The sequence below is a fragment of the Artemia sp. Qi Xiang Cuo genome, chromosome 2 (genome assembly GCF_049724085.1).
Source record: "Artemia sp. Qi Xiang Cuo chromosome 2, ASM4972408v1, whole genome shotgun sequence".
NCBI classification, from domain to species: domain Eukaryota; kingdom Metazoa; phylum Arthropoda; class Branchiopoda; order Anostraca; family Artemiidae; genus Artemia; species Artemia sp. Qi Xiang Cuo.
In genome coordinates, this window is record NC_142795.1 from 78,178,788 (window position 1) to 78,204,708 (window position 25,921).

The window sequence follows — 25,921 nt, forward strand, 5'->3', positions numbered from 1 at the left end:
TCAGCACTCTACTGGCCGCGTGAAGTCATCCGCCGTAAACCTGAAGCTATTCTTTTTCAATTAAATCTTTGTTTTTCTCTCGTTATACAGTAAGATCTATTGAAGTTGTACTAACCTTTGTGTAGTTTTGGCAAGTATAATCTGTGTTACCTCATGGTGAGGAGATCAAGTTGAAAAATTAGGGAAAGTTTTGTTATGGGAAGAGTTTCGGACATCAAATTTCCTATTTGGGGAAGAGGATTTTTTTCTCTAATCCTTTGTAGCTAATATTCTATTATTTTTTTCTTATGTACGAAAAACTTTTTTCAGGCTTAGACAATTCTTGTTTTTCTTTTTAATGCCTGTCAACCGACAGACCTTCCCTCTATTTCTCATCTAGTTTCTTATGCTTTCATTTCATTTCTCATCTAGTTTCTTATGCTTGTTTAATCATTTTTGTGTGCGTGTCCGCTATATTTTTTTGAGCGTAATCGCTTAGATACACGCGTGTTGGCATGAGATATTCTTATAAAGACAAATTTCAGATGAAAGTTTTGCCACCCAGCAGTTCCTCCCAGCTCTACTTCAAAAACATTTACAATTTTACGACCTACCTTTAAACTTGACAGTCAGTTTCTATAAGTCACACGGAAGACCTCATTAGTTTTGATTTTGGGTGATTCCCTGTATTTTTTCTCTTCCAAAACCCTTGTTCAAGGGATTTTTTTTCTCTCGTAATGTTTCACGTTCCACCTAAATTCAATTCAAATTCAAGCAGACAAATTAAGAAATAGGTCAATAATGGGATATAATATACATACATTAACATCATGCCTAGAACCCTAAGCCTTGAAAGAACAAAAAAAAACCTTGAGTCACCTTTTCCCCTCGTTGACTGAGTCGTATTTCAATTATAATGCTTGGAAGGTCACAAGGGTAATAAAATAGAATTCAAAAGGGCTATTACGATTTCCACGGCATAGTTCATCAAAAAAATTTTTGCAAGTGAAAAAATGAGCTTCTCTGGAGTCCTTATTCGTAGCATTAGGCCATCTAGTTATACCAGTATGTAAACAGATGACTATATTCAAAGTTATTCTGGAACTAAGGTTGTTATGTAGCTTGAAATTAAGTCAAATCTTTATATTCAGATGTATTCTAAAATTTAAAAAGTATTGGTAGATTGTGCTCTTAAAGATTGAATAAAAGTATAATACTTAGATGGTCAAATTGAATACAGCAAACAAAAATGGGTTGCTTATGTTACAATTGAAGGTTACTATCCATCAACCAGTTTTCATCTTTAAAGAAAAAGTCATCAGGAGATTTGATGAGCTTATTCTAACGATAATCGATTCCAAGCTTGCTCTAGTTTTACCACCTTGGGCGGATCTAATCCGTATGCTCTAGGAAGTCTGGAGCATATCTTTGCATCAAAAGCCCTCTTCCCTCCTGTTCAATCACCCTTCTACACAAGTAGTTTCCTTCTAAAACACCGTATCTCGTTGTACCTCGGTTTCTGATGTTGACAAGACAAAACATAGGCACACAGGTCAGTCTGATCAAACAGTTCGTGGTAACGAACTGAAAGTAAGGAGCGACCCGGCTCAATAGTAACCGAAACTCTAAGAAACGGAATTTTTGACCAAAAGATACATCAGAAGAATCAGATTTTTATGCTGATTTCAAATATATAAGTTTCATCAAGTTTAGTTTTACCCATCAGAAGTTAAGCGCCTGAGAAAATGTGCCTTATTTTCGAGAAAGGGGGGTGGGGGAGAGACCCCTAAAATTCATAGAACTTTAATGAAAATCACACCATCAGATTCAGCGTATCAGAGAACCCTACTATAAAGGTTTCAAGCTCCTATATGCAAAAATGTGGAATTTTGTATTTTTTGCCAGAAGAAATATCACGGATGTGTGTTTATTTGTTTGTTTTTTGTTTTTTTTATTTTCCCAGGGGTGATCTAATCGATCCATTAGTCCTAAAATATCGTGAGAGGGCTCATTTTAACAGAAATTAGAAGTTCTAGCGCCCTTTTTAAGTGACCAAAAAATTGAAGGGCAACTTGGCCCCCTCCCACGCTTATTTTTTTCCCGAAGTCACACAATCAAAATTTTGAGATATCCATTTTGTTCAGCATAGTCGAAAATTTAATTAATATATCTTTGAGGATGACTTAATCCCCCACTGTTCCCGGGAGAAGGGCTGCAAGTTACAAACTTCACTCTTTTAACTCTTAGGCTAATAATTGAGAAGTGACTGAGTTTTCAAACACCTTTGGTCCTCAGTTTTATAGATTACGAGCAAGCGTTCGATTCTGTTGATAGAAGAGCTTTAGTAAAGGTTTTATCCTTGTATGGTATACCAGACAAATATATTAAGGTGATTAATACTATGTACGAGAATAACACTGCTGCGGTTAAGGTAGGAAATGAGGTTAGTAGCAGGTTCTGTATTAAATCAGGAGTTAAGCAGGGCTGTGTTCTATCCCCCTTTATATCGATTATTTTGATGGAATTTGTCTTAAGGAGCACAGGAAAGGCAATGGGAGACCACGGAATCAAACGGGGAGGAAAAAGTCTGCTGGACTTAGATTCTGTTGATGTTTTAACCATCCTAGATGAAAACGGGAACAAAACGATTGAATTTTGAGAGGTTTTGCGTGTTCAGGGTGCTATTATAGGTTGAGAAATTTAATGTTAAGAACAATGAGTCACTAATGCTAGAAATAAGTACAGATGAAAAGCTCATGCTGGATAATGAAAATATTGACCAGTTGGGCAGCTTCACTTACCTTAGTAGTATTATTAGTAAAGATGGTGGGAGCAGTGAAGATGTTAAAAGTAGAATAGCCAAGGCTCAGGGTGTTGTTTCACACTTACATAAAGTTTGGAAGAATAGGAAAATAAGTCTGCTAAACAAGATTAGAATATTAGAAGCTACAGTAATGACAGTGGTCAAATATGGCTCTGAAGCATGGGCTCTCAGAAAAGCGGATGAAGATTTGCTAGATGTTTTCCAGAGAAATTGCTTAAGGATTGTTCTGGATACATTGGTGACTGACCATATTTCAATCAATAGGTTATACGAAAAGTGTGATTCAATACCGCTCTCTAGGGCTATAATGAAGGAAAGGTTGAGGTGGTTAGGGCATGTTGTGCGGACGTAAAATGACAGATTAGCGAAGATTGTTCTTTTCGGCCAACCATCTAGGGCTAAACGGAGAGCAGGTTGTCCCCGTCTGGGGTGGGAGGACGTCATAAAGAAAGATTTAAAGGAAATGGGAACTTCGTGGGTGGGTGTAAAAAGGGAGGCTTTGAATAGATTGGGGTGGAGGAGGATCGTGCGTAGATGTGTTGGCCTCAGGCGGCTTGGTGCTGCGGTGATTTATTAGTAGTAGTAGTATACAGGCGTTTTCAGGAGGAATTTTTTCCTAGTGGGGGGCCAGGGTCAAAGTAGAGGTTACGGAGGAGGATATTTCCATGGAGGATATATCCTTGGGGAAGGGACATTTCTATGAAGGGGGCGCCGGATTTCCCAACATCATTAAAAAAAACTATCAGAAATTAAATAAAAAAAACAAGTTTTTTCCATTGAAAGTAAGGATCGTTTCCGACCCTTGAAACGCACAGAAATAATTACTTATATGAGAGGGTTCGCCCCCTAGTCAATACCTCGCTCTTTACATTAAAGTTTTTTTTAGCACGTTCACAGGTGATATCTAATTTTAATGAACAATCTGGCGTATTCAGGGGTTAGTCATACGAAGAAAATCCGAACTTTAGCATGTTAAGCAAGATATTGACTAGGGGGCGAACTCCCTAATATACGTAATAAAAACATACGAATACAAAAATTCGCTACGTAAGTTAATTCGTAAGTTACCTCAGAACAAAATTTCGAGAAAGCCAATTAGCGAAAAAAGGAAATTTAATATGTGAATTTCGTTTTAATTATTCATGTACGGTGAGCCAAAATCAAAGATGCATAATTCAAAAACGTTCAGAAATTAAATAAAAAAAAACGAGTTTTTTTAACTGAAAGTAAGGAGCGACATTAAAACTTAAAACGAACAAAAATTATTCCGTGTATGAAAGGGCCTGTCCTCTCCTCAACGGCTCGTTCTTTACGCTTAAGTTTGACACTGTCTCACATTTTTATTTTTTAAAATAATAAAAAACTTTAGCGTAAAGAGCGAGGGGTTGAGGAGGGGACAGCCACTTTCATATACGGAATAATTTCTGTTCGTTTTAAGTTTTAATGTGGCACCTTACTTTCAGTTAAAAAAACTTGTTTTTTTAGTTAATTACCTAAAGAAGTAAACAACCTGGCAAAATTACTTAAAAATAGCTTGTTGTTGAAGGTAAAAGACTGTCTAGTATATGATTCAATGTAACAACCGGTATATTCGAATCATTTGTTAAAATTTGTCTATGTTTAGTTTTCTCTACGTTCTAAATACTCCTCTATTTGTATGACGCCTGAGTATGTCACTTGTTTTTCAATTCAAATGTTTCCGATAGATTAAGAGATGAAACACTCAGCCCTAAATTTTCTTCTTTTTTTAGTCTTCAGACATGAATTATTTTTTGCGTTAAATTCTTGTACACCAGATTTTCGGTGAGTTATATCTTTTTAGGTTGCACTTACAGACACATATGTGTGGAGAAGGTCCACTTTCCCAAGGCTTTGGATCCTATCCCCTGAAATATATATATATTATCGGTATCTCACGATTACCTGTTAATTTTCTCATAGTTCGTTTGTTCGGAATTTTTCTAATCCAGTTTCTCATTTTGACATCCAAATGAGTGTATGAGAAAGAAGTCTAGGAAAAATTCATGTTAAAACTTCTAACCTTAAGCAAAAAACTGTCAATATGCTTCCTCAAAAGGTCAAATCAGTTTAAGCTACAATATCTTATTCATTGGTTCCGCTTGATTACCAGAGCATGTATACCCAAGGAACTAACACTTAACTATATTGCGGCGCAAGGCCTATTAAGATTTTCAGACATGATTAACCGAGTTTGCTTGTTAAGCATACTTAATATGTTTAACCTGTCTTTCACCGACTTTAATAGCTGGGCATCTGCTGAATCTTCTCTTGAAGTAAAATTAAATTAAAAAAAAACAAGTTTTTTTAACTGAAAGTAAGGAGCGACATTAAAACTTAAAACGAACAGAAATTAGTCCGCATATGAAAGGGGCTGTCCTCTCCTCAACGCCTTGCTCTTTACGCTCAAGTTTGACTTTCTCACAACTCTAATTTTTTTAAACAATAAAGAACTTTAGCGTAAAGAGCAAGGCGTTGAGGAGAGGACAGCCCCTTTCATATAGGGAATAATTTCTGTTCGTTCTAAGTTTTAATGTCACTCCTTACTTTCAGTTAAAAAAACTTATTTTTTTATTTAATTTTTGAACATTTTTGAATAAATGCAGGTTTTGATCTTGGCTCACAGTACATAAATAATTAAAACAAAATTTTTATTTAATTTAATTTTTTTTAGTTAAATGGCTTTCTCGAAACTTGTTTCATTTTATTTACGAACGTTTTTATCAGTAATAAATATACGTAACTTACGAATTAATTTACGTAACGAACTTCTATATTCATATATTTTTAATACGTATATTAGGGGGTTCGCCCCCTAGTCAATACCTTGCTCTTTAAGCGAAAGTTCGAATTTTGTTCCAATTCTTTAAAACTGACCGCTTAATCAAAAGGCCGTTAATTAGAATAAATAGCTCTTATGAAAGTACTAAAAAATCTCTGGCTTAATGAGTGAGGTATTGAATAGGGGGTGAACCCAATCATATATGTAATATTTTCTGTTCGTTTTAAGTTTTGATGTTGCTGCTGTTGCAGTTGAAAAACTTGTTTTTTTATATTTAATTTCTGATTTTTTTTAAATAATGCTGGGAAATCCGGCGTTCCCTTCATAGCAATGTCCCTTCCCCCAAGAAAACTTCCTTCATGGAAAGATCCTCCTACATAACCCCCGGCCCCCCCCAACTACCAGGAAAAATCTCCCCTGAAAACGTCTGTACTGTATGCTTCCCAATAACCAATACTATATGTTAACATTGGGTAAAGTTCATAACTTTCAGCCATCCTCCCGGGAGCTCCGGGGATTAAGTCATCCTAAAAGACATACTTATAATATTTTTGAACATGCTGAACAATATGGCTATCTCAAAATTTTGATCAGGTGACTTTGGGAAAAAAATGAGCGTGGGAGGGGGCCTAGTTGCCCTCTATTTTTTTGGTCATTGGTCACTTAAAAAGGGCACTAGAACTTTTAATTTCCGTTCCAATGAGCCCTCCCATGATATTCTAGGACCACTGGGTCGATACGATCACCCCTGGAAAAAAAAAACAAATAAACACGCACCCGTAATCTTTCTTCTGGCAAAAAAATGTAAAATTCCACATTTTTGTAGATAGGAGCTTGAAATCTCTACAGTAGGGTTCTCTGATACGCGGAATATGATGGTGTGATTTTCATTAAGGTTCTATAATTTTTAGGGGTCTTTTCCCCCTTTTTTCGAAAATCAGCCAAATTTTCTCAGGCGCGTAACCTTTGATGGGTTGAATTAAACTTGATGAAACTTATATATTTGAAATCATCATTAAAATCCGATTCTTTTGGTGTATCTATTTGCATCAAAATACCGTTTTCTAGAGTTTCGGTTACCATTGAGCCGGGTCCCAATAACCAATACTATATGTTAACATTGGGTAAAGTTCATAATTTTCAGCCCTCCCCCTGGGGGCTTCGAGGGATTAAGTCATCCTAAAAGACATAGTTATAATATTTTCAACCATGCTGAACAAAATGGCTATCTCAAAATTTTGATCGGGTAACTTTGGGAAAAAAATGAGCGTGGGAGGGGGCCTACTTGCCCTCCATTTTTTTTAGTCACTTAAAAAGGGCACTAGAACTTTTAATCTCCGTTCCAATGAGCCCTCCCACGATATTCTAGGACGACTGGGTCGATACGATCACCCCTGGGAAAAAAAAATAAAAAAACAAATAAACACGCATCCGTGATCTTTATTCTGGCAAAAAATGGAAAACTCCACATTTTTGTAGATAGGAGCTTGAAACCTCTAGAGTAGGGTTCTCTGATACGCTGAATATGACAGTGTGATTTTCATTAAGTTTCTACAATTTTTAGGGGGTCTTTCCTCCTTTTTCCGAAAATCACCCAAATTTTCTCAAGCGCGTAACTTTTGATTGGTAAACTTAAACTTGATGAAACTTATATATTTGAAATCAGCATTAAAATCTGATTCATTTGATGTATCTATTGGTATCAAAATTCCGTTTTTTAGAGTTTCGGTTACCATTGAGCCGGGTCGCTCCTTACTTACAGTTCGTTACCACGAACTGTTTGATCAATATATTAACCCTCTGAGACAGCAACATCAGTGAGTCAGTCTCAGATGAAAGTTTCCAGTTATTGATAAATTTACTTAGCTCAAAATAATATTTGCACTTCTGTAAAAGAAAAAGGAATAGAAAAAGTAAACAAAAAACAAAATCGATTTTATCCCCTTACTTAAGGGCAATTTTTATTTTAGTTCCTTACTGAGCCCCATTATAATTCAGTAGAGTATGATCGGTAAGAGGGGCACCATATTTTTATAAGTGCGGGGTCCTGCAAGATCTTAATCCAGCCCTGGTCTCAGCCACTACCTGGAGAATATAAATTGATATGCTAAGTCCCGCGGAAGCCGGTCAGAATTTTTTTTTTTTCACGTGCAAAATAACAATATTGAATAATTAATTATACGCATTCTTAAGTCAAAAGCTGTTACTCACTTACATTTGATCGAAAATAATAAAAAAAAGATTTGTCTGAAAAAGAGAAAATAAAATGCCACGTGTTATGCAGGAATAAAGCACTATGGTAGGGGTATTTTGTTGGGAGGGAGCAGTTTAAAAAAAGGGTAAAAATTGGCAAAGTATGTCAAAAATATAAGAAATCAGGGTGAAAATCGTCTACCCCTAGATTTGGAAAAATGCTCTTTGGGGTATTTCCGTTAAAAAAAATATCTGTTTGCTGTATTTTCATTTTATGGCGTTTTCACTGATTCTATTTATACGAAAATTTAGATGACAGCAAGATATATTATTGACCATGGGGATTTCTAGACTTCCAAAGTGATTTAAGCTCGGTTGAAGTTAACCGAAAGGGAAATTAGAGGATGTTATTTTGAGGCAAAGTTTGTCTTTTAGCATTTATAGAAAACAAATTATAAGCTGATCGATAAACTTTTTTGTAAAAAGAAATCTGAGTAACAAAAGGAAACTCGCTCTGTTAATCCACTTCATCGAGGTAACTATAGGCCAGAAATGTGCAGTTTAATTGTATCTCGTTCCATTGACTAAAAATTAATCTTAAAAAATTATAAACCAGCAACTCTAGACGTTAATAGTACGGCTCAGACATTAAGACGGAATTACAAGAGGAATAACTCGCACTTAATAATTCATCCATTCCATGGGGAACTTCTGTCTTAGGGAAAATAAGTTCCTGTCATCTCTGTTTCTTTCTCACTCTCTCTCTATTTCTCTTTCCATTCGCATCATGTATGCAATCAAGTATGTATTTAAAAATTCTTTGTAATTTGTCTTTCCAATTTTCATTGACACATTTCTTAGATGACTTGTCTCACTTTGGTCATGATAACGATGTAGTGCTTCCACGATCATCCAGATAATGATAGATATCCACTAATGACATAAAAATGAAACTTTTTAGTAGGTGCAGAAATTAATTTGGGGAAGAGTGATCGCAAAATTTGTTATCCTGTGAAAAGGCAGGAGTGTGTGGGTGTACGAAAGTATTGGTGTATGGTCACGGGAATTTCACTCAACTGGGAATTCACTGTCTCACTGAACGCCATTGCCCTTACCTGGATTTTTACCTTATCAAATCCACTTAGGAATCTTTAGGTGAAATCTTAAGTGTGATGGGATGATAGACTCATAGTCAGTTTTTGATCTCGGCGAGTGAAATCTCGGTATTTGTTTAGCCTTGTGACGCATCATAAGGAGACATGTTAAGAAAACAATTCTTACTTTAAAATATGTATAATGATCCTAGTTCTTATATTATCCAAGGGGAGAACCTTTATCATCAAGTCTTTCCTCTAAAAATCCTTCTTTTTCAAACTTAAAAGAAAATGTTTCCAAAACCCATGCTAAAAGTACCACGTTGCTCAAGTCTTTTGAAATTGCCGCTGTAAACTGCCGCCAACTAAGTTGTTTTATAGATAGCGTTTAGCACGTGTGTCAAAAAACGTGTTTAAAGAAAAAGTAGTGGTAAATTGAAATTATAGAAATTTCAAAAAACTCATTAAAAAAAATTCCGTGCATCTTTTGTAACCTAACCTAACCTGATAACTTCAATTCAAAATCAACGGATTTTTTATATAATTTTTTTTATATTATTTCATTTCTTTTCAATGCCGTGCATATTTTGTATTTTCGGTTTTTCGCCGAAAATACAAAAAATACAACATTTTGATTTTTACCACTGCTATTAATATTTTGTATTTCTGCTACTACTATTTGCCCTTTACCACTACTCTTAAAAAAAAATATTAAAAATAATAGTATGAATGGTATATATAAAGGAACTTATCAGGTGGCAATTTAAAGTAGAAATTTAAAGACACTTGAGCATTGACTTTTCAACGTGGTGATATTTGGAAAGTTTTTCTCTTTTGAGGATTTTTAGAGGAAACACTTGCTGAGAAAGGTTCTCTTGTTTAATAATATAAGCATTAGGATCATTATGCATATTTTAAAGTAAGAACTGTTTTCTTAACATGTCTCCTTATGATGCGTCACAAGGCTAAACAAATACCGAAATCTCTTGGTCTAAAACTGAATTTCATTTTAAAGGTACGAAGGATCTGACTAGCTTCTGCGCCAAAAAAGTATCTCTATTCCAGCCTAATAGGCAAAGGACTTTATTAAGACCTTGGTTTGCCGCCATGATCTGGTCGGTCACAACCATCGTGTTTTCGTCACTCCAATAAGTACTATCTACAACAGCCTCAACCGTAGTTTGTCACTAAAGAGAAGGCAAAAATTGTTATGTTACTTGAATGGCAAAGTTTTAAATTCCCCGCTCCAGAGCCATGTCACTAAATTGCAATGTGCTAAAATGGCGAAAGAGAAATAGAGCCATGATGTTTTCTGGTATATCTTCATTTTTACCACAGTCCAGAAAAGTAATGGGAGAGATAATAAGCGCTAGCAGGCTGAAAAGCTTTCTTGGTGGCTATCTTAAGACAGGTGTAAGGGTTGCTACCATTATAAAAAATATATAAATGCAAATTAGTCTGCAATGATCCTAAGCATAGATTCCTTACTGCCAACAGAGTGATCTTGGGGGAAACTCCCTTTTAAAGTGATAGAAACTTAATGAAAATCAAACCATCATGTTCAGCGTAAAAGAGAACCCTACTGTAGAGGTTTCAAGATCCTATAGTGGAATTTTGCATTTTTTGCCAGAAGAAAGATCACGGATGCGTGTTTATTTGTTTTTTTTTTGTTTTTCTTTCCAGGGGTGGGTGATCGTATCGATCCAGTGGTCATAAAATAACGCGAAAGGGCTCATTCGAACGGAAATTAAAAGTTCTAGTGGCCTTTTTAAGTGACCACAAAAATTGCAGAGCAAATAGGCCCCCTCCCACACTAATTATTTTCCAAAGTCACCAGATCAATATTTTCAAAAAGCCATTTTGTTCAGCATAGTCAAAAACCTAATAAATATGTCTAAAAATATCCCCTAAAAATTGATGAAAATGTTTAAAAAGAGTCAAAGGTCTAGTAACTGTTCTTACGAGAATGCAATCCCCCCACAATTAATAATTGTAAATTATCCAATTTACCCTTTTTTTAATGAAGGATTTATCATTAGAAAAACGGGAATTGTCTGATTCTGAGGGGATGAAGTTTAAATTTCAGGTTATGTTGAGAGGGATGTTGAAAAGTAGTTGGAGGACAACCAGCTCACCTCCCATTCCCTTTTTAGCTTTCCTTCCCCCAAACAACTAAAACAACTACTACTACGGCGCCTGTAAGCGTGACTACTACTGTGACTACTTCGGACTGCAACTCAATCACACTCTGTCCGTATGATTGTCGAAAGGGTGTATCAGCAACATCTTTGGAATGTCTGAGGGCATTAATTTGAAGCTTTATGAGCAGACTGAACAGTGCTTGGAGGGTGAAGGGCCACCTTGTCATTTTAGACCCTCTTAAACGCTGGTCAAAATTATGAAATAGCAACTTTGTTCAGACTAGTCAATAGATCTAATAGCCATGCTTCCGGGACGGATGTATAACAAAATCAAAAGACACAATATAGCTAAATTAAAATATACTATGTACAACCCTCTTGTTAAAATGTGTGTGTAATATGTGAAATATCTCAAGAACAGTTAAGGGTATTAAGTTGAAACTTTCAGAGAATGTTGATGTGGATGCTACACTCAATTAAAATCCAATATTTGCATTCCAGCCGTTAAAAGGGCGTATCCGCATTATCTCAGGAACGATTAATGGCATTTTGCTGAAACTGTCATCGAACGTTGAGAGAAATGCTGAAATGAATAAAAATACGCTAATTAGAAATAATAAATCAGAATTAAATATTTAAATTTTTACGTTAAAGACGTGAAAACTGGAGAAATATTCATTATATCAATAAATAACAGACTTTGGCAATAAAAACACAGGGAAATCAGTTTAAAAAAAACATTCCGAAAAAGAAGTTTTTTAATGAAAAATAAAGTGCCATATCAAACTTTAAGACCAGCAGAAGTTAAGTCAATAATAACTTAAACTTCCTCCCACTCCTCCGTTTTAGTTCTAAAGCATATTGTGTCAGTTGCGCTTTACTGGAAACAAATTATACTCTACATGTTTTTCTGTATTTCTAATTAAAAAAAAGTGAATTTTTTAATTGATGAGTTTCCAGGGATTAATAGCACTGTATATTAAATATCCAGTTTATTTTCATTATTTTTTTCAATTCATCCTGATTATTATAGTGATTTATTTTTTATTTGTCGTTAATGTTTTGAATAACAAAGCACACTGTCAAAATCCAAATTATTTTCAATAAAACACAAATGACGCATTAGGCCTTTGAACTTTAATTTGGCCTTGGAGGAGTGCAGTATCTGAACTCCTACTTGAAAGAATTTTTGATCATTTTAAGTTTGACTCGAATATTCAATTTAACTTTTACTCGTTTTAAGTTTTACTTATTCATCTATATCTGTATCTATTATCTTCATTTTTAATTTGACCATTTATTTCAATTACTGTCTGTTTTGGATTTCATTTCTTGTTTAATTGTAACTTCTGGTAGTTTTGAGTTTGATTATTATAGGAATTTATTTCTTATGGTCTTAATTTTGATGTGGCTCTTAACTTTCAAACAATTCATGGTAACGAACTGTAAGTAAGGAGCTACCCGGCTCAATAGTAATCAAAACTTTAGAAAATGGAATTTTGATACCCAAAGACATATCAAAAGAATTGGATTATTATGATGATTTCAAATATATAAGTTTCATTAAGTTTATGTTTACCCACCAAAGGCTACGAGCCTCAGAAAATTGGCTCGAAAGATTGGAGGACAACTAGGCCCCCTCCCAGCCTTTTTTCCCAAAATCGTCCGATCAAAATTTTCAGGCAACCACTTTTGTTCATCATAGTTGAAAGGCCAAATAGCTATACCTTTGGATTTAACATAATCCCCCCCCCCACAACCCCAGGGCAAATGTCTTTAAGTTATAGGATTTGCCCCTTGTTTACGCATAGTTTTTGTTATTTGGAAGTATGCATACATTTTCGGGTGGGGGTGGCGACGAATTTTCTGTTGGGGGTGTTTCCACGGGAAATTTTCAACGGGGAGGGAAGTTTTCTGGTCGTGAACCTGTCAGGGGAAAACATACACTGGGGGAATTCGCCTGTACAAAATTCTTTTTAGATGTCTTGCTTTCTCTTTTCCGTCTCAATTTTAAGCGTGGAGTTGTTAAGGTTAATTTTCCGGGGTAAATTTTCACCGGGATTGAATTGTCTAGAGGATATTTCCGTGGGAGGGGAATTTCTCCGTAGAGGTGGGGCTATATTTCCTGATATTACTTGAAAAATTATCAGAAATTAAATAAAAGAAAACAAGTTTTTTCAACTGAAACTAAGGAGCAACATTAAAACTTAAAACGAACAGAAATCATTATGTGTATGAAGGGAGCTGCCCCCTCCTCAACGCCTCTATCTTTATGCTAAAGTTTGAATTGTATCCCAATTCCTTAAAAATGAATCCTGAAACACAACGGTAGTTTAATTAAAACAATAAGAAGCTTTTTTAAAAGTACTTAAAAACTTTAGCGCAAAGAGTGAGGTGTTGAGGAGGGGAAACCCGCTTCCTATACGCAATAATTTCTTTTCGTTTTAAGTTTTATGTTGCTCCTTACTTTCAATTGAAAAAATCTGTTTTTCTTATTTAATTCTTTAAAAATCTCCTTTTTCGTAGATTTTTAAATTGATTTTCAAAAAATCTTTAATCTATTTTATTTGTATTAATTAAAAATTATCTTATTTCGCTCTACATTTTCCTTTCTTTGAATAGGATTCTATTTTAAGATTTGACTAAGTATTCATTTTCAAAAGGGTTTATACATGATTATTATATTGTCCTTGACCTTTAACTACTATTGTTCAATCTGCATTGTGTTTCTTTTTTTCTGTTGTGCTATTGGCCACTAGGCCTTGCGAGGGGTACTTTGATGTATTTTCATCGTGGATTGTTGAAATTTACTAAAAGACCATAAGTATGAGGAAACTCAACTTTTTTTTTTAATAATGAATTGAAAAGACCCGTAAACTACATACGAATTGTAATTATTGAGTTAATATACGATTTTTAAAAAAAGGAAAAGGGGGAATTTTTTATTATAGTCTATAGCACGCTATTTTATAAACTCCATGGAATGATGTAGCCTTAATAGATTAATGTTTTGTCAATATTTTTTTTAACAGGTAGCTGTAGATGTTTCCGAGTTTTCTCATTAGATCGTAGCCCAATTTAAGTAAAGAAATAGGTTATGGGGCACTCATCTGCCCCTCTTGTGCCCTTTGTGCTTTACAGGCCAACCGAGGTATTGGGACAAAATTTTAAAATATCGTTGTTAGCCAGAATGTTCAAAAAGAATTAAATATTACAACTTTAATGCTATCTATCAGAGTGGCAGGGTGCTAAATCACTAAGGCTTCATCGATGCATTTAGTAGAAAGTTGGGCACCTTTTACATTGGCGTAGTTTTTCACCATGTAAGAGATCATTCAAGGGATCCCTGTCACTAGAAATCACTCACTCAGTCTCAGTCCCGAGTCACACCTTAAGTCATCTACTTATGCCAATTATTAATCCCGGTAGCATGGGCTTCAGCTGCCGTTCAATGAAAATCTCTGAATGATTCTGGTTGAACTGGAATTATAATTTCTACATAGATGAGGCTGGGCAATGCACCAAGGCCCTACCTGTGGCTCTTTTGCTATACAATTAATCAATCCTTTATTAATTATTCCTTGATGATTTACAGTCATGATTCTAATTTCAGACTGACGTATTATCTCAGCCTTTCGACCAGATTTGTCTATGAAAACCCTTGCAAATCACCAACTGGGCCTCAGGCCTCATTACAACTTTTAGGAGCAAGCGACAAATAACACCCTTTTGAAATCCGGGTCAATGTCTAGCCCTGTTCTACGTCAGCTCCAGTTCCTAACCTCGTCAATATAAAAATGTTATACTTTCTTAATCAGGATCATCAATGGAATGATGCCTGATTATGATGCTCACATACTTCTAAGTTACTCTCTATCATGTAATTATAGAACTTACAACTCTCCCTACTTCAGTTTCCCGGTGTTTAGTGTTAAGTTAATGCAGACAAACAAAAGGGATAACTCGACAAAATAAATTCAACATTGACAATTCAATACAGTATACACAAAACAAGAGAATCCGCCCAACAGCAGCTTTTATGCAATGGAGGAGGGGCTAGAATTTTATTGGCCTTTTTCGGATCAATAGATTCGCACTAGTACAATTGAAACTTCTTACAAGTAAACTCCACCTAAAGCAGAAATAGATGGTGCCATCCTCCCTATTGATAGCACTGGCTGTATCGAAGTAATTATTATAAAAAAAAGTCAGTACAAACAATCAAACATAATAATACTGCATAAGCAACAAGATTGTATAGTTGTTAGAGATCAAGTTCAAGAGGACAATCTCAATAATTGAGATTGAGAATCTTGAACTTGTGTATTTGTAGTTAGGGTAGTCGTGATGATCAGGGTGGATCTTAGGGAGACAACATCGCAGATGCAAATAGTGGTGGTGGTACCATTACTACTGATACATCACCGGGTACGGTCAGTTAGTATTAATTTAAAATACCAATGTGTCATTATAAAAGGAACAGAAACTAACTTTAAAAGACTAAAGCTTCTACAATGAGAAGTATAGAGAGACGTTAAAACCTAAAACTAGTAGAAATCAATTCATATTGTGTGTGTGTGTGTGTTTGTCTGTGTGTGTTTGTTTGTGAATCTGAACTTAAAAGGAACAAAATGAGTAATGAATTAAGAAATGAACCATTTCATAATAGGGAATAATCAGCGAACAGTGACCTTTGTCAGTAGAAATAGCAACTCTAAAAATAGAAACCAAAACTCTAAGAAACAGAAATTTTGTATCAATATATAATCAAACGGTTCTGTTTTTAACATATATCGCTTTACTGAAGGCTAGCGCTTTACTAAAACACAAAAACAAGGCCGTATCCAGGGGGGTTACCCGGTTTGAACCACCCCCCCCGAAATTATTGACCGAGTCGAAAATAAGTCGAAAATTAGTAAAACCTAGGTAAAAATCAGTAAAATTAGTCGAAAACTGAGTCAAAAATTAGTAACCCCCCCCCCCCCGAAAAAAAATCCTGGATCCGCCCTTGCACAAAAATATATAAGAGTTTTGGTACAGTAAAAGCAAACCGATTAAAGAACTTGTTACAGTATGAAAATAAAGCATTTTAGGGTTGTTGCTTTTTTTAAATTGTTGTCACTTCTGCGCAATGAGCTCAGTCCGATGATTGGCTATCGTTTTGGTTCTGAAAAGGACATTTCCTGATAATTTAAATGACAAGTCCAAAATTTAACCATCTTAATAGTATCATGAGTATAGACCAGCCTTAGAATTTTTATCTAAATTTGAATTATCTGCTGAATAGAGAGAAAAAACTGGATTTCTGGAGTTCATATTATTGTTTATTTGTTTTTCATTTCGTGTTTTTACAATTTAAAACTGCATGTTACTTACTATTGGTATTGTAGCTTGTGAAACCAAGATGTTACGCGATAAATCAATTCATTAGTTTTGTATGTTGTCAAATGGCTTTGCCGTTATAAAATTAATATTTATTTTTATGCTTAAGTTTTTAAGATAGTTTTAATTGTATACTGAAAGTTATTAATATCACAGCTGGTGTTAGACTATGAAAGGCATTATAGATTAGTTTGTTGTTGTCATGCTATGTGCTCACTTTTGGCCCCTAAATCAATGTTTTTATTTGTTATACTTAGTTTTTGTGTTTTCAGTAAATCCCCAGTTTTTCATAATCATACAAAAATAGAGAAATATCACCAGTTGTTTTTTTTGTACTAGGTTTATCGATATATGTTAGACAGGCTGTGAAGCAATAATATTTGTTCGTTTTAAGTTTCATCTTTGTCCGTTTTTAATGCAAAATTGCATTCATCTGTCTCTCCTACGTAGACAAAGACATAAAATAAGATACGGTTTGTTATATTATGACAATTTGAAACTCCTCTTTGGCTCTCAATGAGAGAAATGTCTAAGGGTACAAAGCGTATACAGATTTCAACTACGTCATTGAAGGTGAATATAATTATTTTTGCAATCTGTTATTTTGAATTTCAAACTGGTATTTAAACATCATAAGTTTGATTTTAAAAATTGTTAAGGCTCAGCCTACATTACTGAAGTTTTCTAAAGTAATTAGAGCTAGATCAATGAAAACTTCAGCACTGAAGTTAAACCCTAAATTATACTCAGGGAAGATGTTCCTGAATTCATCCCCAAACTCTACGAAAAATGGAAATTTTCCGTAACTCTAGTTGAATGACTAATGATTCATCAAAAGTAATTTGAGCTAGATCGAAGAAAAATGAGGAACAAATTTAGAGCCTAAATTGCACTCTGAGAAGATGTTTCTGAATCCCCCCCCCCAACAAATTCTACCGAAAATTGAAAATTTTCGGGGATTCGTTTCCGAAAAAGTTTCTTTGCTAGAAGCTGTTGGTAATTTTTACAAACTGATTGGCGCAATTTTTGAGTAGTAGGAGTAGTAAGAGCTTGAAACTTCTACAGTAAGGCTCTCTGAAACGCTGAATCGGATGGTGTGTCTTTCATTAAAGTTCTATGATTTTTTGGGGTGTTTCTCCCTTTTTTCGAAAATAAGGCAAATTTTCTCAGGCGCGTAACTTTTTGATAGGTAAGACCAAACTTGACGAAACTTATACATTTGAAATCAGCATACAAATCTTACTCTTTTGATATATCTATTAGCATCAAAATTCCGTTTTTTTGAGTTTCGGTTACCACTGCGCCGGGTCGCTTCGTACTTACAGTTCGTTGTCACCAATTGTTTGAAAATGTCAAGCCTTCCAAACACTTTCGACTATTAAAAAGGGCACTAGCCCTTACAAATTCCAATCGAATGAGCCCTTCTTGAGTATCTTTCACAACGCTTTCTATAAACACCTTATATGCCCCAAAGGCATAAATTACAACCCTTGCCCAGAGGGCTGTGAGGGGGTTGTCGTCCTCAAAGACCTAATTTCCAGAACTTTCAACTACGTTAAACAAAATCGCTATCTAAAAATTTTGATCGGATGTGTTTGGAGAAATGGTTGGTATAATAGGGGGGTTAATTGCCCTTCCATCCCTTTCGACCATTAAAAACGGCGCTGGTCATTCCAATTTCCAATCGACTGAGCCCCTTTTGGAGTTTCTACGACAACGCTTTCTATAAAAACCTTATATGCCCCCGGAGCATAACTTACAACCCTTAACTTGAGGGCTGTGGGGAGAGTGTCATCCTCAAAGATATAATTTCCGGACCTTTCAACTACTTTGAACAAAATGGCTATCTCAAAATTTTGATTGGATGTGTTTGGGTAAACGGTGGGCGTGGAAGGGGTGTTAATTGCCTTCCAATCACTTTCGACTACTCAAATGGGCACTAGCCATTTCAATTTCCAATCAAATGAGCCCTTTTTCAAGGTTCTACGTCAACGCTTTCTATAAAAAACCTTATATTCCCCCAGGGCATAACTTACAACCCTTGCCCTGAGGGCTGTGGGGGGGGGGTTGCCATCCTCAAAGACTGAATTTCCAAGACTTTGAACTACGTTGAAGAAAACGGCTATCTCCAAATTTTGATTGGATGTGTTTGGGGAAAAGGGTTGCGTGAGAGGGGAGCTAGTTGCCCTCCAATCTCTTTCGACTATTATATAGGGCACTAGCCCTCTGAATTTCCTATCCAATGAGTCTTTTTTGAAGTTTCTACGACAACGCTTTCTATAAAAACCGTATATGCCCCCAGGGCATAACTTACAACCCTTGCCCTGAGGGCTGTGGGGGAGTGTTCTCCTCAACAACATAATTTCTATCCGGAAATCAACTACGCTGAACAAAATGGTAATCTCAAAATTTTTATTGAATGTGTTTGGGGAAATGGTGGGCGTGAAAGGGGTGTTAGTTGCCTTCCAATCACTTTCGACTATTAAAAAGGGCACAAGCCACTCCAATTTCCAATCGAATGAGCCGTTTTCGAAGTTTCTACGACAAATCCTTCGATACGAAGTGCCCTGGTCTAAAGAAGAAAAAATAATAATACGTTGTACCAACATCCCCATAAATATGACGTAGATAATTTCGGAGACCACACTGCCTTTCCATGACGATAAATAAAAGTTCAAATAGGGATAAAATCCTTTTAATAGACAGTGATGATAGAAATTCACAAAATACCAGATATTTCGGTCACATATACAGTGACCGTCATCAGTAGTAAAACTCCACATATACATCAGTTTTACTACTGATGACGGTCACTGTATATGTGACCGAAATATCTGGTATTTTGTGAATTTCTATCATCACTGTCTATTAAAAGGATTTTATCCCTATTTGAACTTTTATTTATTGTGCCAACATCGTTCTTTACTTAGGCAGCGCGATTGTGCTGCCTATGATAAAGAATAATTGCATTACCAATAGCTTCAGAAATATTGATTTAACTTTAGAATCCCAAAATATAAACAAAAGAATTTTACTTTATTTTGCATCACCATCATTCTTATGGCTACATAATAAAAATAACGTTAGAGGAATAGCATAACGTTATTTTAGACACCTGTCTATTGCACTTACTTTTCGACAATAGCATAAGATAAATGAAAGGGTGTGTCAATTGTGTCCATTCAATTCTCTGTTAATAGATTCCTCTATAAGGGGCTATATATAAGTCAAAAATATTGTGTGCCGTTTATATATATATATATATATATATATATATATATATATATATATATATATATATATATATATATATATATATATATATATATATATATATATATATATATATATATATATATATATATATACAGAGAGAGAGAGAGAGAGAAAGAGAGAGAGAGAGAGATTAGAGAGAGATACACAGTGAGTTACAAAAGCTGGTCGTCAGTAAGTATTGAGTATTGGATGGCTTTTGAAAATTAGTACCACCCTTAGTGAATTAGAGTAAATAAGGTAAGAATGAAAAATATATTGAACCAATCGATTAAACAAGCCGATTTATTCAAGTGCTTGAAATTTGTGTTTGAAAGACAAAACACATAAAGTGTTATTAATTGGAGTTACATAAATGTAATTGAATGTGTTCTTCATATTTAAACACAAAAACAAAGCCAAAACATTCTGACAATATTAACCTATTCATCGGAGAATGATATTATATAAATATTATTTATATATTATAATTATATTATAACACTCTTGTAATTGTGTTCCGGCAATAAACTTTCTTCTGGCAAAAACTACAACTTCCACATTTTTGCAGATAGGAGCTTGAAACATCTACAGTTAGGTTCTCTGTTACGCTGAATCTGATGGTTTGTTTTTCATTAAGATTTTATCACTTTTAGGGGGTGTCCCCCCCTTTTTTCGAAAAAAGGCAAACTTTTTCAGGCTCGTAACTTTTAATAGGTTAGACTAAATTTGATGAAACTTATATATTTGAAATAAAGATGAAAATACGATTTTTTTTATGTATCAGCTGGCATCAAAGAGTTTCGGTTACTATTGAGCCGGGTCGCTCCTTACTTACAGTTCGTTACCTCGAACTGTTTGATTTCCATATGAAACTTAAGGGCTGCTGAAATCGCAAAATAGTTGAAAAATAATGAAAGAGATCCAGTGTCCAATAGTGGATAAACTTGTCATAAGACTAAATGTAAAAATAGTTTTTTCAAGGAGAAAGATATGATTCGAAACTGTGTATTCTAGAGGCAAGCTCCCTAGAATTTGCTAAATATAATGTTTCAGATGAATAGAAATTACATTTTTAGATTTCTTTTTTTTAATTGACCTGAAGAGTGACAACGAAACTAAAAACGAACAATAGTGAAATTTTTGTTAAATGTAATATAAAAGGGGAAAATTGCGCCAAAGACAATACTTCTAGTTAACAAAACTTCTTCGAAGAGACTAATCTCACGGAAAAGAATAATCCGTTTAGTATTTTCTCGGTTACACTAGAATATTTGATTTTCTCTTCTAGCTTTGTTACCTTTTTCTCAAAATTCCCTGCTAAATTTAGAAACTGGGAAACAGACTGTTCATGCTAAAAAAAAAAAGAAAAAAAAAACTGAAACACAGCTTTGCTCCAGAAGCAAAAATTTTGATAATCAGATTGATGCTTGGTGTTACTACGAAATGATTCGTGAAATATTGTCTAACAGCTGTCAATATGATCAATATGACTAAATTGTTATGAATAAATTCACAGCATTACGAGTCTACTCGGTAGATTCGTGATGATTACGTTTTCTTCATATTTGTTTTTCATTAGAAAGAAATCCCCTGACATCACACACATATGTAAGAGGAGAGGGTTTCTTCGTAGTGTGATCAGCCAGCTGGTAGAATTATATTGATTCTTTAAAATTGAAGTGTAATGTGCCATGATTTTACCGATTTTACCCCAATTTTGGCGCAATTTAGCTTGATTTGTAGAGCTACCCTGCCTTAATTGTAAGCCAATTGACTTTGTTGCAGTTGAAGTTGCTTGTTTGCCATTAGATTCATATGAAGAAAAAGATCAATGGTTCTCAAAAATCCAGAAAAGATTCCCGTCAATATATTGCCATTTGAATTTTTCACTTCTATAGCACAAGCATGATATTAAAATCAAGGGGGGGAATGTCTTTCATAAATTTTGGATTTCTTATTAACAGGTTTGGTGTTTGCACGGCTTGCGCATTAGATCTTGATTCGATGTTTACTATATAATTTACTTTCTAGGCAAACGATAGATTTGACTCAACGGGTTTTTACGCCACCTACAGATACATTCCAGTAGCGGTGCCTGTCTCTGTCACTAGGCGACAAGAAACACCAAATAGAGGGACGAAAGTTGGTGAGTTGGATTAAAATTTTAAGTGGTAGCGCGAAGCTCAAAACTAATAGCTATAGCTTGAATCTAGATTACACAAATCGCTTAAATATTCCAAATTTTTCCAGCAGTTCGTGGTAACAAACTGTAAACAAGGAGAGACAGACGGTCTAATTATATATATATATATATATATATATATATATATATATATATATATATATATATATATATATATATATATATATATATATATACATATACATAGTACCGAGAGTCTGTCAGTTACGCCGCCAGGCCCGGTACGGCTTAGATCTTTTCATTCTCATTGTCGATCGTTTTCTAACCGCAGGTTCTTATTGATGTCAAAGGCGTCACCATAGGTTCGATACAACCACCCTTGGAAAAATAAAAATTCTTTCTTAAAGTTGTGACCTATTTAGATCGTTTGTGGGCAGAAATGTCAATATGCCAGTTTTAAGAAAAACACAACTATGTAGCCGATTTCGAGGCCTGGCTCCGGAACAACTACAAGGCAGGCTTGTGTATATTGATTCCCATTGTCACTTGTTATCTAACCACAGACAATGTGAACCTCTTCTTGATGTCATGGGCCGGGCCCCGGTATAACTGCGCGGCAGGCTTGTATATATTGATTCTCATTACCGCTTGTCTTCTAACCGCAGACAGTGTTAGCCTCTTATTTATGTCAGGGCGTCCCAATAGACTTGATACAACCACCCTGGGAATAATGCAAATTTTTCATTAAGGTTGTTACCTATTTAGATCGTTTTTGTGGCCAGAAAAGTCAATATGCAAATTTTAAGAAAAAAACTATATAACTGATTTTGAGGCCGGGCCCTAGCACTTGGCACGTGGCAGGCTTGTATATATTGATCCTCGTTGTAAGTAGCAAACTCCAAAGGAATCACCTTTGTTTGCTACTTTTTTCCCGGGAAAATGAAGGGCTCCACAGGGAATACATATTACGTTATAGGGTCCGGATGAATTGTCACTTTCCTTTTTGCCATGTTCTGATTCTTGCTTAAATTTACTTTATTTCTGGAGAAGGGGGCAAACACCTTCAAAAGAATAATGATCCTAATGAAAATTTGTCTATCAAATAAAGATCACGAGAAGAAAGATCACGGATACATGTTTATTTGTTTTTGTTAGTTTTTTCCAAGTTTGATTGCATCGAACAAATGATCCTAGAAACTGGGAAAAGGCTCTTTTGAACGTAAATAAGAACTTCTAATGCATTTTTAAGTATAAAAAAATCTTGCCACAGCAAAATTGTGTTTTCTAAAATTTTGTGACGCAGAACAAATATCTTAGCCCGAGGTTTGTCAAAAAGCCATTTGCTGATAATTCTGAGATAAATCTTCGATATAAGATTACCGAAAAACAACATGTAAAGCCTTGCAGTTTCAAAAGCGGATAGGCCGTGCGGTGGCGCGTTCGTCCTTAAGGATGTATGAAGTTCGTACAAAAAAGACGTTGTTATAGACATTTATTTTAAAGTTCCATCTATCAAAGTTGATTCAGTGAGGCCTTAAAATTATGTAGAGTGATGTAAAATTGCGTAGTTCAAAAGCTAAGAATAGATTTGAAAAATCAAACAGTTCGTGGCAACGAACTGCAAGTTAGGAGCAACCCGGCTCAATAGGAACCAAAACTCTAAAAAAAGAAATTTTGATACTAATAGATACATGAAAACAATCATATTTTTATGCTGCTTTTAAATATATAAATTCCATTAAGTTTAGTTTTACCCATCAAAAGTTACGCGCCTGAGAAAATTTTGCCTTATTTTGGAAAAAAGGGGGAACCACCCCCTAAAAGTCATAGAACCCTAATGAAAATCACACCATTAGATTCAGCGAATCAGAGAACCCTACTATAGAAGCTTCAAGCTCCTATCTACAAAAATGCGGAATTTTGCATTTTTTGCCAGAAGAAAGATCACGGATGCGTGTTTATTTGTGTGTTTATTTTTTTTCCAGGGGTGATTGTATCGACCCAGTAGTCCTAGAATATCGCGAGAGGGCTAATTCTAACGGAAATTAAAATTTCTAGTCCCCTTCTTAAGTGAACGGAAAAAATGGAGGACAACTAGGCCCCATCCCAAGCTCATTTTATTCCCAAAGTGACTCGATCAAAATTTTGAGATAGCCATTTTGTTCAATATGGTCGAAAAATATACTAACTATGCCTTTAAGGATGACTTAGTCCCCCACAGTCCTTGGGGGAAGGGCTGCAAGTTATGAACTTTGCCTAATGTTTACATATAGTATTGGTTTTTCCTAGCATTATTTAAAAAACGATCAGAAATTAAATAAACAAAACAAGTTTTCAACTGAAAACTTTACAACATCTAAACTTAAAACGAACAGAAACTATTACGTTATATGATTGGGTTCGCCCCCTAGTCAATACCTCGCTCTTTACACAAAAGTTTTTTAGTGCTTTCATAAGAACTATTTATTCTAATTAACGGCCTTAGTGATTAAGTGGTCATTCTTAAAGCATTGGTAAAAAATTTGAAATTTAGCGTAAAGAGCGAGGTATTGACTACGGGGGCGAGCCCCCCTAATATACGTAATAAAATATACGAATATAGAAGGTCGTTGCGTAAGTTAATTCGTAAGTTATTTATTACTAATAAAAACGTTCGTAAATAAAATTAAGCAATTTTCGAGAAAGCCATTTAGCCAAAAAAAAAAGTAAAATTAGTATGCGCTAATTTTGTTTTAATTATTCATGTACGACAAGCCAAAATTAAAACCTGCATTAATTTAAAAACGTTCAGAAATTAAATAAAAAACAAGTTTTGTTACTGAAAGTAAGGAGCGACATTAAAACTTAAAACGGACAGAAATTATTCCGTATTTGAAAGGGGCTGTCCCCTCCTCAACGCCTGAGAGTAAAGTTTGAGTCTTTCTCGCAACTCTATTTTTTAAATAAAAAGCTATTAGCGTAAAGAGTGAAGCGTTGAGGAGGGGACATCCCCTTTCGAATAGGGAATAATTTCTGTTAATTTAAGTTTTAATGTCGCTCCTTACGTTCAGTTAAAAAAACTTGTTTTTTTTTATTTAATAGCGTTACAAGAGCAAGTCGCTGAGATTAGGAATAAATGAGGGTGATGAGGTGATTTTGGGCAATGATAAGATCGATCAAGCGGATAGCTTCACTTACCTAGGTAGTCTTATTATCAAAGATGCAATGAAGTTGTAAAAACTAAATGGCCGTGGCGCCGATTTTGTTTGATTGTAGTTGATTTTTTTTTTAACATTGAAAGATAAGACCGCGAACCAAGATTAGATTATAGGGAGCCCCCTTATATACGTAATAATTTCTATTCCTTTTGAGTTTTGATGCTGCTTCATAATTACAGTTAGAATTTTTCCGATCGTTTTTTAAATAATACCAGGAAATATGACTCCCTCTCTATGGGAAATTCCTTCCCCTTACGGGATATTCCTCCATAGACAGTTCCTCAGATGTAAAATACTCCTCCGCTCACGCCAGGAAAATTTCCCTGTCAATTCCATTTTCGCTGAAAATTCCCCCCGGAACATTTTTGCGGGTGATTCCGACTGAACAATTTTTCTTATCACAGACTTTAATTTCTGATCGTTTTTTGAATCATGCTGAAAATCCCCCCTCGGTGGAAATTTTTTCTCACAAATCCCCCACCCCATTATTGAAAGATCCTCATATGGAAAGGGTGGTCAAATAGACATTAGAGGGGGCTCATTCAATTGGAAATCGAAAGTTCTAGTGCCCTTTTGAAGATCTAGCCTACTTTTCAACCAGTTGATTCCGAGCGAGTGATACCGAGTGTTTAAAAAAAGTTTATTATTCCAGTTCAACGACCCTTGTGTTTCAGCAGTCATTTTTGCAGAATTGTGACAAAAAGTCCAACTTTCGCATAAAGAGTGAAGTTTTGAGGAGGGGCTAGCCCCTCATATACGTAATAATGTTTGTCTGTTTTAAGTTTTAACGTAGCTCCTTAAGTTTTAACGAGCAACATTAAAACTTAAAACAAAGAGAAATTATTATGGATATGAAGGGGATTGCCCCCTCCTTTACCCTAAAGTTTTTTAGAACTTTCAAAAGAGCGTCTTA

At 35.0% G+C, this 25,921-nt stretch overlaps 1 protein-coding gene across 1 annotated transcript in view; it reads left to right on the forward strand.

Moving 5' to 3' along the window:
- The window catches only part of Sol1 (CUB domain-containing protein Sol1), a 988,790-nt gene extending 966,962 nt beyond the window's left edge, over positions 1–21,828 (forward strand). The window contains exon 20 of the mRNA XM_089107833.1: positions 21,700–21,828. Within this exon, the coding sequence (XP_088963959.1) occupies positions 21,700–21,828 (129 nt within the window). The remainder of the gene's footprint in view (positions 1–21,699) is intronic.
- The last annotated feature ends 4,093 nt before the right edge of the window (positions 21,829–25,921 follow it).